This window comes from Alexandromys fortis, unplaced genomic scaffold (assembly GCF_014885135.2).
Source record: "Alexandromys fortis isolate MF-2015 unplaced genomic scaffold, M_Fortis_MF-2015_v1.1 scaffold_79, whole genome shotgun sequence".
Lineage (NCBI taxonomy): Eukaryota > Metazoa > Chordata > Mammalia > Rodentia > Cricetidae > Alexandromys > Alexandromys fortis.
In genome coordinates, this window is record NW_026067964.1 from 4,393,950 (window position 1) to 4,408,236 (window position 14,287).

General features: G+C 43.9%; 1 protein-coding gene across 2 annotated transcripts in view; it reads left to right on the top strand.

Moving 5' to 3' along the window:
- The window catches only part of Iqgap2 (IQ motif containing GTPase activating protein 2), a 301,482-nt gene that overhangs the window by 193,941 nt on the left and 93,254 nt on the right, over window positions 1-14,287 (top strand). For both annotated transcript variants that reach the window (XM_050153835.1, XM_050153834.1), the window contains exons 10-12: window positions 2,305-2,468; window positions 7,602-7,762; window positions 13,017-13,141. In XM_050153835.1, coding sequence (XP_050009792.1) covers window positions 2,305-2,468; window positions 7,602-7,762; window positions 13,017-13,141 — 450 coding nt within the window. The remainder of the gene's footprint in view (window positions 1-2,304; window positions 2,469-7,601; window positions 7,763-13,016; window positions 13,142-14,287) is intronic.

Below are 14,287 nucleotides of genomic sequence, written 5' to 3' on the forward strand. Positions count from 1 at the left end.
AGAGAACCTAGACAACAAAAAGAACCCTAAAAAAAAAAAATACATGGATCTAATCTACATGGGAAGTAGAAAAAGACAAAATCTCCTGAGAGAAGTGGAAATGTGGGGATCATGGGAGCAGGCAGTAGGGGAGGGGGAGGTAGAGAGGGGAGCAGAGAAAAATATATAGCTCAATAAAAACAATTTAAAAACTGAAAAAAAATCTGCCAGAAAATAGGAATATTGACAAGCTCATCACAACCTGGAGGGTTATTGTATTAATGCCAAGGCATTTGCATTCATAGTAGTCAGTTACTGGCATTGGCAGCAGCTTTGGTGGTTATGTCCGTGATCTCTCCTCAAAAACTTCATATGTTTGGACTGCAGTCATTTTCTTCAGGGTTTGTCATGTGGCCTCTAAGGTATACTCATTCTATCAACTTTAGGACTAGGTATTTTGTTAAATGCAGAATGCAGAAAAGAAGTAACTTCATGGGGAGGGGAGCAGAAAAATAGGGTTTTTATAATTTAAATTTGATCTTATGCATATGAATTTTTTTCTGCATTCATATGTGTGTGCACTATATGGCATGTCTGATGTCCACAGAGCTCAGAAGACAATGACTCCCCCAGATCTGGAGTTAGGGTGGTTGTTAGCTTCCATATGATTGCCAAAACCAAACCTTGGCTCTCTGGAAGATCAGGAAAGACTCTTAACCACCGAGCTATCTCTCTAGCCCCAAGAAAAGATAGTTTCAAAGGGAACTTTAAGGACATGAGTTTCTGGAATATATTTATAAAAATACTTACCAGCCAGCCATACAAACCTGCATAAAAAGTTCTCCGAGTGAAGAAAATGTCTTCAGTTGAAGTCCCAGGTAACCCTAGATCCAGCCGGAAGGCTTTGGAATGCTAACAAACAGGACACATCACAATCATTTGTCTTCCTTTTTGGAATCCTTTCCTTTATCAAGTGAGTTCAAAGGATAAGAAAGAAATGTTTGGACTCTATGGATCGTCTGTGCTAAGTGTACTTTTGAGAGGGGTGGTGACCTGAAGGCTTCATTTATTCATGCCTCTTGCTCTTGAGTGACATTTCTCAGTAGAAAGTTTAGGGAAGCTCCTTGGGAGATATATCGTCATCCTTCAAAAGGGGTTAGATTAATTTTAGCTATCATGTGACCACTGCGTTAGGCAGAGAGACGAGTGCATGTCTGTTTTTCCTGGGACCCAGATGCCTTCCTTAGAAGGCAAATGTTGCAGGCTTTCTCTGGTTTTCTCTTGATGGGGACAGCTCATCTTTCCTTCCCCTTGTTGGACCAACAGTTAGGCTACTGTGTTGTGTTCTGAAAACTTTGTTGACTTCATCATTCCAAGCACCCTTCTTTTAGTCACTAAAGCTCTTTGTAGCCTGAATGTTATAGCTGATGGGGAGATTAGGCATTTAGGGTTGTTTCAGAGAGTACAATGGCAGGGTACCAAGTTCTGCTTTGGGCTTCCATGATCCACTGGGAGAATACAGGATCTGGACAGGGCTTGCGCCTGGTCTACATTTGACATAAAGATTTGCTTAGTAAGGCAGTACTAACCCACAAGGAACTGCTAAGAATAAACATACAGAACACTATGTTCCAACTTTACCTACAAATGAGATTCACAGGATGGGAAATCTTCAGGATATACAAGTAGTTTGAAGGCATCATGGGTGAGGTGGGAAAAAAGCCAGTCCTGAAAGAGAAGCTTTTGCGCTCCAAAGAGATGGCCCAGTGGGTAAAGAACTTGCCGTGCAAGCGTAAAGACATGAGTTCAAATCCCCTGAGCCCATATATAAAAACTGGATGAAGCAGTGTATGTCTGCAACCCCACCAGTACTACAGTAAGGTAACAGATCTCCTGAGGCTCTTGGGCCAGCTAACCAGGCATGCACAGCAGCTAACAACAAAAGAGGTGCTGTCTCCAACGTGATGGAAGGTGAAGACTGGCATCTGAGGTTGTCCTCTGAGTCCCACAGGTGCCCACACACTGGCACACATACACACAACATGTGTATCATACGCACACAAAAGAAAGGCTTTTGTGAGGGTGTCATGCTAACAGGAGCTATCCAGAACTGAAGGTCCATTGGTGCAGTCGTTCTTCAGGGAGCTAGCTGTAGGCATTTGAGGGACCAGAATCACTGAGCTGATGTCACAAGCTTTTTTCACTCCACCTGCAGAGTTTCAGAATTTGTGGAAAGTGAAGGCTGCCGTTAGAAGCTTGGAAAGGAGGGTGGGCTGGGCAGGCCAAGGTACACATTCTCACCTAGTATGCACCCTTGCTCCCCAGGGCTGGCCGCTGTGGACCACATCAATGCTGTCCTTCGGGAAGGAGACCCTGAGAACACATTGCTTGCACTGAAGAAACCAGAAGCCCAGCTGCCAGCTGTGTATCCCTTTGCTGCCGTTATGTACCAGAATGAACTCTTCAACCTCCAGAAACAGAACACCTCGGTGAGGCATGGCTGTGTGTGCGTTCATACGGCGTCCCAGGGAGAAGGACGGCCGCTGAGATCAGGGGAAAGCAGGATGAGGGGTGCAGAGTCTCTGGGTAGTAATAGCCTGCAGCCCTAGCCTCAGTGGCCCACTGATGCGGCCCCAGAGTTCATTTTCCCTTTAACCCTTGCTTTCAGTCCAAGGAAAGTACCAAGGGCATAGTTAGGAAATCCAGGAGTTGTGTACACAATACACAGAAGAACAGACTGTTGCTGTTGTCTCTATGTGTGTGTGTTTATAAGAAGTTTGGGCTGGAAAGATAGCTCAGAGCTCATTCTGCTATTGTGGGGACCCAAGGCCTGTTCTAAGCACCCATTTCAGGCAGCTTACAGTTGCCAGGAATTCTAGCTACAGGGAGACCGAATGCCACTGGCCTCTAAGGGAAGGGCCCCGTGCACTCAATATTTACATACACACCCACACACAGATCCACACAAACATGTAAGTAAAAAAAAATTTTTTAAAAGAGAAAATGTTGAATAATTTTAACTTTATTGAAATATGCTTTAAATCAGCATTTCTAGAAATCTGCAACTGAAAACATTAGCAGCCTGGCTTTGGTTGTTGTAAATTTATAATCCTTAATATGCTAAACTATTTAATAGTCATTTTCATTTAACATGTGTCTTAGTTAGAGTTTCTATTGCTGTGAAGAGACACCATGACCATGGCAACTCTTATACAGGAAAAACATTTAATTGGAGTGGCTCACATTTTCAGAGGTGTAGTCCCTTATCATCGTGGCAGGACATGATGGCATGCAGGCAGACATGGTGCTAGCTCTATCTTGATCAGACAGTAACACAAAGTGGACTGACTCACTGAGCATGGCTTGAGCATATATGAGACCTCAAAGGCCACCTCCTCAGTGACACACTTCCTCCAATAAGATCACACCTACTCTAACAAGGCCATACCTTCTAATAGTGCCACTCCCTTTGGGGGCCATTTTCTGCCAAACCACCACATTATATAATAGAATGTTTGTTTGACGTCTGTGAGCAGCGGAGACAGGCGAAATGAAAAGCACTAGACGTAAGCCGAGAATGTTATACAGAGAAGCGCTGGTGTTGCAGGCGTGAGGAGGGTTGTTTACTATGGAGTCCTGCGCGGTGTTTACCAGGTGATCAAAGAGTAGGAATTCAAAACACGTATCTCTCAGAATAATTTCTTCAAGGTTAGATGTTTGCCTGTCTTGTGTGAAGCCATGTTCAGTTCCCAGCATCACCTCTTGAAAAATTAAAAGTTAAATGTAAAAGTAATTTTTAAAACCCCAAATTCTGGACTGGAGAGATGGCTCAGCAGTTAAGAGCACCCGCTGCTCTTCCAGAGGACCCAGGTCCAATGCCCATCATCCACATGGTGGCTCACAGCCTTCTGTAACTCCATTCTGGGCCATCTGATGCCCTCTTCTGGCTTCCCCTGGCACTAAGCATGCATGTGGTACACAAACAAACATGCAAGCCAAAACCCATTACACATAAGAAAAATAAGTCAATTTTTTTTTTTGAGTTAGGATCTCACCATACCACGTTGCTGTCCCTGAAATTAGTTGTTGTTGTAATAGGAGCTGCAGGCTGCGTTCCTGCCGCCCCAGCTCCTGGTCACCTGGCTAGCTTATGCCCCAAAATAACAAGACACAAACTGTATTCTTTTAAACATGGCTTGGCCCATTAACTCTAGCCCTTACAGGCTAATTCTCATATCCCAATCAACCCATCTCTAATAATCTGTGTAGCATCAGTCTTACCAAGAAAGATTCAGCATATCTGACCTGGCAACTTGCTTCATGGCGTCTGCCCGGGAGAGGGGAGCATGGCCTCTGAGCTCACTTCTTCTTCCTCCCAGCATTCTGTTCTGTTTACTCCTCCCACCTATGTTTTAACCTATGAGGCCAAGCAGTTTCTTTATTACTTAACCAATGACCTTCCTCCATCAAGTTGTAGACCAAATTTGTCTTGAACTGACAGAAATACTCCTGTATCTGCTTCCTAGGTTCTGGGAAAAGGAGTGGTCCCACCAGGCCCAACTTTAATAAATAAAGCTTTTTAAAAATTAAAGTTTTAAGAAATGATAGAGGAATAATGATCAGATCTTAAAACTCAGAACCAGAGCCTTATATTGAAAAGAGGCCAAGAGTATGTATGAGTGGCCAACTCATGGAGCCATGAATAGCCAGCTCACAAAACTATGAATGCTGAACTTAAAAAAGGAAAAATGTTTGTAAATGATAACCAATGTGCATGCGGTGTGTGCATGTGTGTGCACGTGTGTGTATGTGCATGCATGCGTATGTGTGTGCGTGCATGTTTATGTACGTGCATGCGTGTGTACATGTTGCACACATGTGTATGCATGTGTGTGTGTGTGTGTGTGTGTAATTAGATTGGTAGTTACTTGAAAGATTTGCCTGGATATAAATATGGAGCGGCTGGAACTTTTTGAGAATCCGGTATGTGAAACTGTGCAGCCTTCATCTAGACTAGTGTGTCTCAAAGGCTAACAATTCTGACCATTGCATTCTGGAAACCGAGACTGAAGAATACAAATCAGGAAGCTTGGCCACGGAGATGTTTCTCAGTCTATTAGAGTGAGAAAACAAATAGAATCTAACTGCCTGTTAATTATTATTAATAAAAGATTAATATGTGGTATTTTTTCTGTGCTAGGAACACTGTGCAACCAGCAAAAAAGATGGTAGAAAGAATAATAAAGTAGCTCGGTGGGTACAGGTAGTTGCCACTGAAGGCCTGAGTTTCATGCTGGGACCCACACAGTAGAAGGAGAGAACTGTCTCTCACAGTTTGTTCTCTGATGGCCATGTACACATTCTGGTGTGTGCAGGCACACACACACACACAATAAATAAATATATACATAAATAAATAAATAAATAAATAAATAAATGTAAAAACATAATGACTAATGATCAGAACAAAAGGTTCACATTGAGTGAAACAAAACAGAATCCATAGACTGAAATGTATTGGATTATGGTATATATTATATAATTTTTAAAAGTCAGTTAAAATGAATAACACCTCTGTAAACTATGTGTGCATTAAATCAAGTGAATATAAGACCAGCAGTGGTGGCATGTCTTTAATCCCAGTACTTAGGAGGCAGAGAGACGAACCTCTGAGTTTGAGGCCAGCCTGGTCTACAGAGTGGGTTCTATGACAGCCAGAACTACATGGAGAAACGCTGTCTCAAAAAAACCAAAAATCAAATAGTAAAGGAAAAACAAACAACAACAAAATACACACGCATGCACATATGCATGCACACGTACACACACACATAATCCCAGGTAAGTATAGCCTAAAAAGTTTGGGTTATAGGATTTTTTAAGGCTGTGTGTGTGTGTGTGTGTGTGTGTGTGAGAGAGAGAGAGAGAGAGAGAGAGAGAGAGAGAGAGAGAGAGAGAGAGAGAGAGAGAGAGCATGTACGTGTGTGTGCACATACAGACACACGCACATACCCTCATGGAAGCCTAAGGGGTTGGACAGCCTGCAGCTGGCAGTTATGAGCTTCCAGGCATGGATTCTGGGAACTGAACTCTGGTCCTCTGCAAGAGCAAGAACTCCTTGCTGCTGAGCCATCTCTCCAGCCCCTGGGTTGTAGGACCTGTTTATTTATTCTTACTTAGCAAGACGCCTCCCACTTCACCACACATTTTCTACATAGAAATAATGACTTTGCAGTACAGATTGTTGTCTTCCATGGTCCCCTCTCACTTCTCTAGATTTGAGCTCAGACATTCACATCACAACCTCGCTCAGCCGGGGATCAGAGCCTCCCATGCAGCCACCTAGCCCTTTCTTCTCTGGTCCTTGCCCTTCTGTCATAGCTGTTTGATATCTGTGAATAGTCCACTGGAAGAGGTAGAGAAGGTGCTTAAGCAGGGTTCCGGCGGGCTGCTGTGTGATCTATAGTCAGTCTTACACCTTCTTCTTCTGGAAAATTTATAGTTAATGTGTGTCACTAAGATAAAGTACTGTGTGTTTGCCACAGTTTCCTGTTTGCTATAGAAAATAAAATGGTGCTTTATTACTCTGAAATCAGTTGGTTTTTAAAGTTTTCTGTGGTGATCCAGAAAGCTATAATATGCATTTTAATATGATTATGACATTTTGCATACATAATATTCTAAATGTAAGTATGTATAACCACTTGTTTTGGGGGGGTTTTTTGTTTGTTTGTTTTTTATTTTTAGAGACAGGGTTTCTCTGTGTAGCTTTAGGGCCTGTCCTTGAACTAGCTCTTGTAGACCAGGCTGGCCTCAAACTCACAGAGATCCACCTGCCTCTGCCTCCCGAGTGCTGGGATTAAAGGCGTGCGCCACCACCGCCCAGCTGTATATCCACTTTTTAAAGTAATTATTTTTCAATATAATGAAAGAACTGTCCTCTTTTGAAATTGATTAAAATGATAGAAAATGATCAAATGGATGAAAGAAAATATCAAAAGGATGCTCTGACAGCTAACCAGTTTTTACATAATCGAAATAAAATAGATTCACAAATATGCAAATATGGAGGGTCTTTTTTGCTTAACAAAAACAAAAAAAGATTTATCTTAAATGACATCAAATATCCAGACCTTATAGTACATCTTAAAGTTTCTACCCAATTTATAAACCCGAAATTCGCTCTTCAGGGGTAGAATCTACTTCCTTGTCTTAAAGATTATATTTGTTTTTCTAGGTTTATAACATTTAGCTAAAACTCCCCTTTCCTGGGCCCAAAACAGAGTCATTTGCTTTGCCGAGATCTTACCTGGACCGCTCTGCCAGTTTTGTCTAACCTGTGACTTAATTACGGGGTTCCCTAGAACCTGATAGGCAGCCAGCACTGCTCAAAGTAGAGACCAGCCTTGGGATACAGATCTTTGTGACATTGTAACTGTAGGTTATATGTAACACAACCCCCAAAATAATAATCTAAAAGAACCTAGGAGCCATTTACCTGGATCTTCTGGAAGCTGGCAACGAGCAGGCGGGCATGCTCTTGGTCATATGCATCCCGTCCCTGAAGCACGTATGTGCAGGGCGTGATTCTGGGAACTCACTTTGCCCTGTGTTGCCAACAGAACTACTTGGCCCATGAGGAGCTCCTGATTGCCGTGGAGATGCTGTCTGCTGTTGCTTTGCTAAACCAGGCCTTGGACAGCAATGACCCCGTGTCTGTGCAGAACCAGCTGCGAAGTCCCACCATCGGCTTCAACAATCTGAACGAGGCACACGTGAACCGGTAAGGAGCGCTTTCCAAACCTTCTTTCGGGAGGGGGAAAAAGGGTGCTTGGTAGATCTCCCAAATTAACAACTCGCTCAGCGGAGAAGCCCACATACCCTGCTTGCATTGCCTCAAGAGCTGCTCTACTCTGCGGTAAGAGGCCTTCTTTATAGTCTACCTTTGCTGGGGACAAAGTTATCATCTTTTGATGAGGACTGACTTTATCCTAAGCAGAGATTGCTTACTGGAGGAGCTGTTGAAAACATACCTCCCTTCAGGCCTCCTCAGGGGAGTTAGAAGTAGCTATCCACCCAAGGTTCCATTCCACTGATAAGGAAACTTCTGGAGTCATGGACCCTAAGTGGGGCCCCAATCTCTCAACTCTTCTCACTGTTGAACCACAAGAGCCCAGTAAGCACCATGGATTGTATGTACCTCAGTTTGAGATATTTTTCGTTTCAAGTTTCTAGAAAACTGTGATTGCTAGTCCTACTTAACGCTGTAGTGGATCTAGAGAGCGAGCGAAGGACGGAAATTAAAGGCCGAATCAGGGACTTCTCTTTTCTTTTTGCTACTTACTGGGTGCTGAACCCAGGGCCTCACACAAAGGAGCACTCAACCCCCAAATTAGATTCAGTTAGGACACTGTCACTAAGACAAAAAGGCAACCTACTGACTGGGAGAAGATCTTCACCAACCCCGCAACAGACAAAGGTCTGATCTCCAAAATATATAGAGAACTCAAGAAACTAGACTTTAAAATGCTAATTAACCCAATTAAAAAATGGGGCACTGAACTTAACAGAGAATTCTCAAAAGGATGAAGAAAAGAGTTGGTCGAATCCTGACTTGCTGTGACCACCAGAGGGCAATGTCTACCCAGATCTTGACAGTAATTTGGCCAGTGCCCCTAAACTGGCTCTAATCCACAGGGTGGCTGATCTAACGTCAAGCACAGTTGCAAAAGAAGGGAAAGGGGGGTTTAAGATTCTGAGTAAACGGTGTAGGGTCACTTGCCTTTATCCAAAAGTACAAGAAGTGGAGGGACAGTAGAGCTGCCTTTCTAGTCTTCCTGCTGAAATGCATCATCCCGTTCTACCTGAGTTAAACCCTCCCGCTTGACATACTCTGGAGCGCTTATTTCCCGGGTAATTTTCTCCTCCCTCCCTTGCTCCTGCTAATGGTGTCACGCTTTTCTCCAGGCCTAGAAGCACCAGTCTGACCTAGTTTTCTTCTTCCTTTAGCCAGAACCCTTGTGCCATGAGGCAGCTGCTCGTGTCCACATCCACTGTGCACAGCGGCCTTTGTCCACAGAACTTGGCAAAGGGCTTCCTCTCAAGGGGTCGCCATCACCTAGCTGTTGTATCTCTCTTTCTGCAGTAGCATCCACCGTGAAGTACCCTGCCTCTTTCCTCTCTCCATCCAGCCGTCAGTCAGTCTTCTCTAACCAACCCTTGACCCCACTTGACAGGAAAGTCTAAAGTAGAGTAGCTTGCTCCTTGGCAGAGGTTAAAATCTAACAATGACTCCGGCAAACTAATTGTCCAACATACGAGGCCACTGCCCCCTACATGACGGTCCTTGTCTTTCCAATCCAGTTACCCATTCTGTTGATCAAAATTGCTTCCCTATGTACAAATGCCACTGAGGGAAAATGGGCCCACTCCGTTTGAGAGCCACATGGCCTGCATGATTCAAGTTCATGATATAATAATAACCTAAAAGAACAGAGGTAAGCCTGGCGTAGTGGCATATGCCTGTGATTCCAACATTCAGGACCTGGAGGTGGAAAATTGAGTTCACAATCTTCCTTGACTATATAGCAAGTCTGTTGCCAGCCTGGGCTACATGACTCTATCTCAACATGAAAAATCAAAATAAAAAAGCAACAAAAACTACATGTTTATGTTTGTGCACGATTGAGTTTCTGATCTCTGAGTGACATGGTTTTGGACCTCACTGGGCACTGTCTACTTCAGCCAAGCTGTCTCCAGCCACACTGAACCTGCTGGCCTGTCCATCTCTGTACATGCCCCTTTCACCACCAGGAGCTTGGCACCTCCATCGAGCAAAGTATCAGCACATTGCCTGCTACGGAGGATGCACTCATGAAGTACTTGATGCTTCTCACCCTAGCCAGGCTGCTCCTTCTGGGAGCAGGTGGCTAAGAGATACATAAGCTTTGAAGTCAGAGCTATTTACTTGGCCTCCTCTAACCAAATCTTTTCCTCGTCATCTGCAAAGACAAACATAAAGGAAATAAAACAACCAAACCTCTCTCCACAGTTATAGAAACACTTTGAGAATTCAGTGCTTAGGCCAGTGTTAGTCCAGGGAAGGTACACCACCAATTGGTACCTTCCACTTCTCCTTTGACACCAGCCAATCTGTTCATGAGGGCTACCACTCATCCCTCCTAATTTTGCTGTCATGGTGCCTTCATCCTAAAGATTGATTCTCATTGGAAGGGCCTGTGGCGTTCTGTTGGCTTCTCGCGAAAGCTTTTTCCTTTGGTTCATTGGTGTATGTTTCTCAAGGGATCATGGGTGTCGGTGGGTTTGTCTGTGCCCATCCTGGAGGATTCCCGCCTGACTCCTACAGCCATCACTTGGATTTTTATTAAGTCTACACGATGCCCAGAAGGACTTTGTACTTTCCTTAAGAATGGTCTGCATCTCTAAGAAAAGCTAACCAGTACAAATGGCCGTGGGTGCCTGCTATTAGTGCCGTGAGTGCTATTAGTTTACACAGTAGTAACTTTTTCCTGACTCTTACGGTAAGACAAAAATCTCAAGCATGATCCATAGCCAGTGTCAGGCCTGCATTTGGTTGGTCATCATGGGTCATCATCCTTTCCTGTTTTGGAGAACATTGTTTTTAAGCTACAATCTCTAGCAGTCACCTCACCCTGAAGCATGAAGAACTCTGAGGAAATCTGTCGCTTGCAGAGAGACATGTTTAGGCTCTCGTGGTGCTCCTTTTAACACCCCCTGCTAGCATGTGCCGAGGCAATAGGTGAACCGTGTGCCTAAAGGACTGTCCTTTACTTTCCTCACAAAAAAAGATGGAACAGCGCGAACCTCTTGAGTTCCTTCACTTTTGGCCACCTAGTTCACACTGCTGTATGCTTTTCGGGGACAAAAATGACTTTTATAAAAGCAAGAGTTTCGTGGTAACATATCAAGATGGGTAAATTTTCCCCGTCAAATTTCCCTCAGTTTCAAAAGAAAGAGATCAGAATGGTTGGGCAGAGTCAACCAGAGGTTGCACCCAGTGAGGAGGTCAAAGGTCAGAAATGAGGTTTCCGTGCCTAGCAGCAAGAGGTCACAGAAGGTTCTGAGTAACTCCCATGGAGCCCCTGGAGAAATGGACAGGTGACAAGGGAATCTAGGCCATTCTAGCTCAGCTCCTGCACTGCATTGCCAAAAGAGTTTGTGAAGGTCTGAGCAGCCCTGCAAGGTTTTTGGAAGTGTATTACCGTGGAATTTGAGCTCTTGGTAGGCATATTAGGTGTGACGATACAAGCTGCTACCCTCCGCTACTCGGGAGTCTCTGGCAAAAGGATTAAAAGCCACAGACCTACCTGGTTTACATACCAAGTTCAAAGCCAAAAAACACCTGCCAGGCGGTGGTGGTATACACCTTTAATCCTAGCATTTGGGAGGTAGAGGCAGGTAGATCTCTTGTGAGTTCAAGGCCATCCTGGTCGACAGAGAGCGAGTTCCAGGACAGGCTCCAAAGTTACACAGAGAAACCCTGACTGGTAAAGCCAAAACAGGAAGGAAAAAAGGAAGGAAGGAAGGAAGGAAGGAAGGAAGGAAGGAAGGAAGGAAGGAAGGAAGGAAGGAAGGAACAAGGAAAGAAGGAAAGAAGGAAGAAAAGAAAAAAGCATCAACAGCAGGGTATTTACCACTCTAAAGGTGGTGGGACCTAGGAGATGGAGTCTATAAATGTGGTAGCCTGAAGTCTCATGCAATAGCCAAGTGTATTCAGAGCATCAGATACTTTATTCTCTGAGGGTTAAGAGAGGTTCAGGACAAGCTCCATAGCTGCTGGGAAACACCACTGCCTTGAAAAAACAAGGAAAAGGAAAGAAAAGAAAAAAGAGACGTCACCTAAGTAAAGTTCTCGTGAGTTGTATATCATCACAAAGACAAGACACACATGACAACAGCTTGTTTCTCCATGGAGGCATATAAATAACAATAGCCAGTTATAATGAATGAAGAAACCCACTCCTATCTGCTACACCTGGGAGAGGCACATTTCAAGAACAGCTCTGTGTTTTTGAAGAGACTGAGGTCACAAGACTCTTGTCTGGGTTTCTTAGAGTTTTCTCACAAGCACTGAGGGTTCTCCTTCCATGGTGCATTCTTGGATCATGGCCAACTGTGGGCCTGGAGAGATGGTGTAGCATTAAGAACGCATACTGCTCTCATAGAGGATCTAAAAGAAAACAGTTCTCGGCACTCCCATCAGGCCCTAGCTGCCTCTAGCATTCCAGCTCCGGGGCAGTTCAACCTCTGGCCTCCACAGGCACTGGCACATATCCACACACAGGCACATATGCCTATGCATCATTTTAAAATAAAATAAATTTTAAAAAAGAAAAGTATCAATGCTGTAACAGTCAGTCTAGTGTGTGCTGAAAAAGCTGTACAAGACGCTTTCACCTGCCCAGCTACTCTTTGTCTGACCACCTCAGGACACTGTTATCAAACAATGCAGTCACATCCTATGCTTCCAATCAGGCCTGCCCACCAGTCCTCAATAAGTCAATTAAAAGAGACAAATTAAAAGTAAAGAACAGGAAAAGAAGACTTATTCAATGTGGCCACAAAGAGATCCAGCAAAACCCCACGTTCATCTTAGGGGTCTTGAAGTGAAATCAAAGATTAGAGGGCCAAGTGTGTGCACATCTAACCAGTTTCAGTTAAGGTGTGGGCCTGCCCACCACTGACCACCACCATCTGGCTTGAGTCCCATCTTCTAAGGTGGTCTGGCAACTTGTTAGAACTGTGCAAAATCTATTCCAGAGACAAGTTCCCCTTCTGGCTGACTCCTTTTCCTTCTGCCAGAATGAATTCCGGTTTCTTTGGGGTCCATTGTTTGAACAGTCTGCAGTCAGATTGAGAGACACAAAGTGTCTTCCCCTCTGCCATGCCGGTTGCAGCATCTCCGTTCGGCCCATAGGTGAAACTTCAGATTTAGGGTGTGAGCGAGGAGAGGAAGAAGTCTGACGTGTGTGGCACCACTGTTTTCTCGTACACAGGTATGCAGATGAACTACTCTCTATTAAACAAGAAGCATTGTCTCAAGGGCAAGATACCTTAACCTGGAATGAAATTCAGAATTGTATTGATATGATTAATGTCCAGATTCAAGAAGAAAATGACCGTAAGTATAGAGCAATTTCCTTCTGTAACAAGTGGGAAAGCATGTGTGTGGACTTTGTATTCTCTGGATGAGCGCTGTGAGACTTGGTTCCTGGGGATATCCTATTAACTCAAAGTACATGCATTGATTATAACAGATTTGTGCAAAGCACATATAAAAAGGTAGAAAAATAGATTGATGCAAGTCCTACTTATTTATTGTTTTTACCTAAACTCTGCTTCTGTAGTTGCAATTCTAAGAAGGCGTCATCTTTATTCTGACCTTTCATTTGCATGCTTCCAACCTAGAAATAAAAAGATGAATATAATATCTGACCATATGGTCACATATCACGATAATTTGCTCTCTTCTGAAATGATGAACTGGTATAAAAATGGGAGAATTCCAAGAGCACGTAGCCTGATGTCAGCCTGCTTCCTCCTGCTCCCTTTGGCTGACACAAATAGTGAAGAAAGGAAAGCTGGGCCACTCCTGTGGCTGCCACACTTCTGTAGCGTGAATAAACAAGTTCAGGCCTCGGGCTGTCGTTTCCAACAAAAGGAAGGCCAAGGCTTTACTTGTTAGCAGCAATGGATTACAACCAATCAAATCTCTGACCTCCCTTCTAGCCAAGGCTTTCCCTCTCCTTCCATCCTTTCCCTCTTTCCTTCCTCCAACCTCTTCCTTTCTTCCTTCCTTTCTTTCTTCTTTGCCTTTTTTTTTAATCACAAAGTTCTCACTATATAGCCCAGGCTGGCCTCAAATTCAAGATCCTCCTGCCTCCACTCCCTAGTGCTGGGGTTACAGGCATGAACCCATGCATGATCCAGCTACTACTTTTTTTTTTTAATTAGACACTGTGGGATTGATTTATGGGCTAGGCAGTGAGTTACTCTGACTAGCGCAGGTCAATACCACCTTGCCTTGGTCACCCCAAAGGACTCCAGTTTATTTGTAGGTACGTTTCTCTGTGTCTCAGTTTTCAGGTCACCATCTACATAGGGAACCCAGGTTTGAGAAGTCAGATGGCCATTCCCAGTCTCCTACTCATCCCGCTATTTGTTTTTTGTTTTTGTTTTTGTTTTGATTTGATTTATGTCTTTTATTTTATTTATTTATTAAAGATTTCTGCCTCCTCCCCACCACCGCCTCCCATTTTCCTCCCCC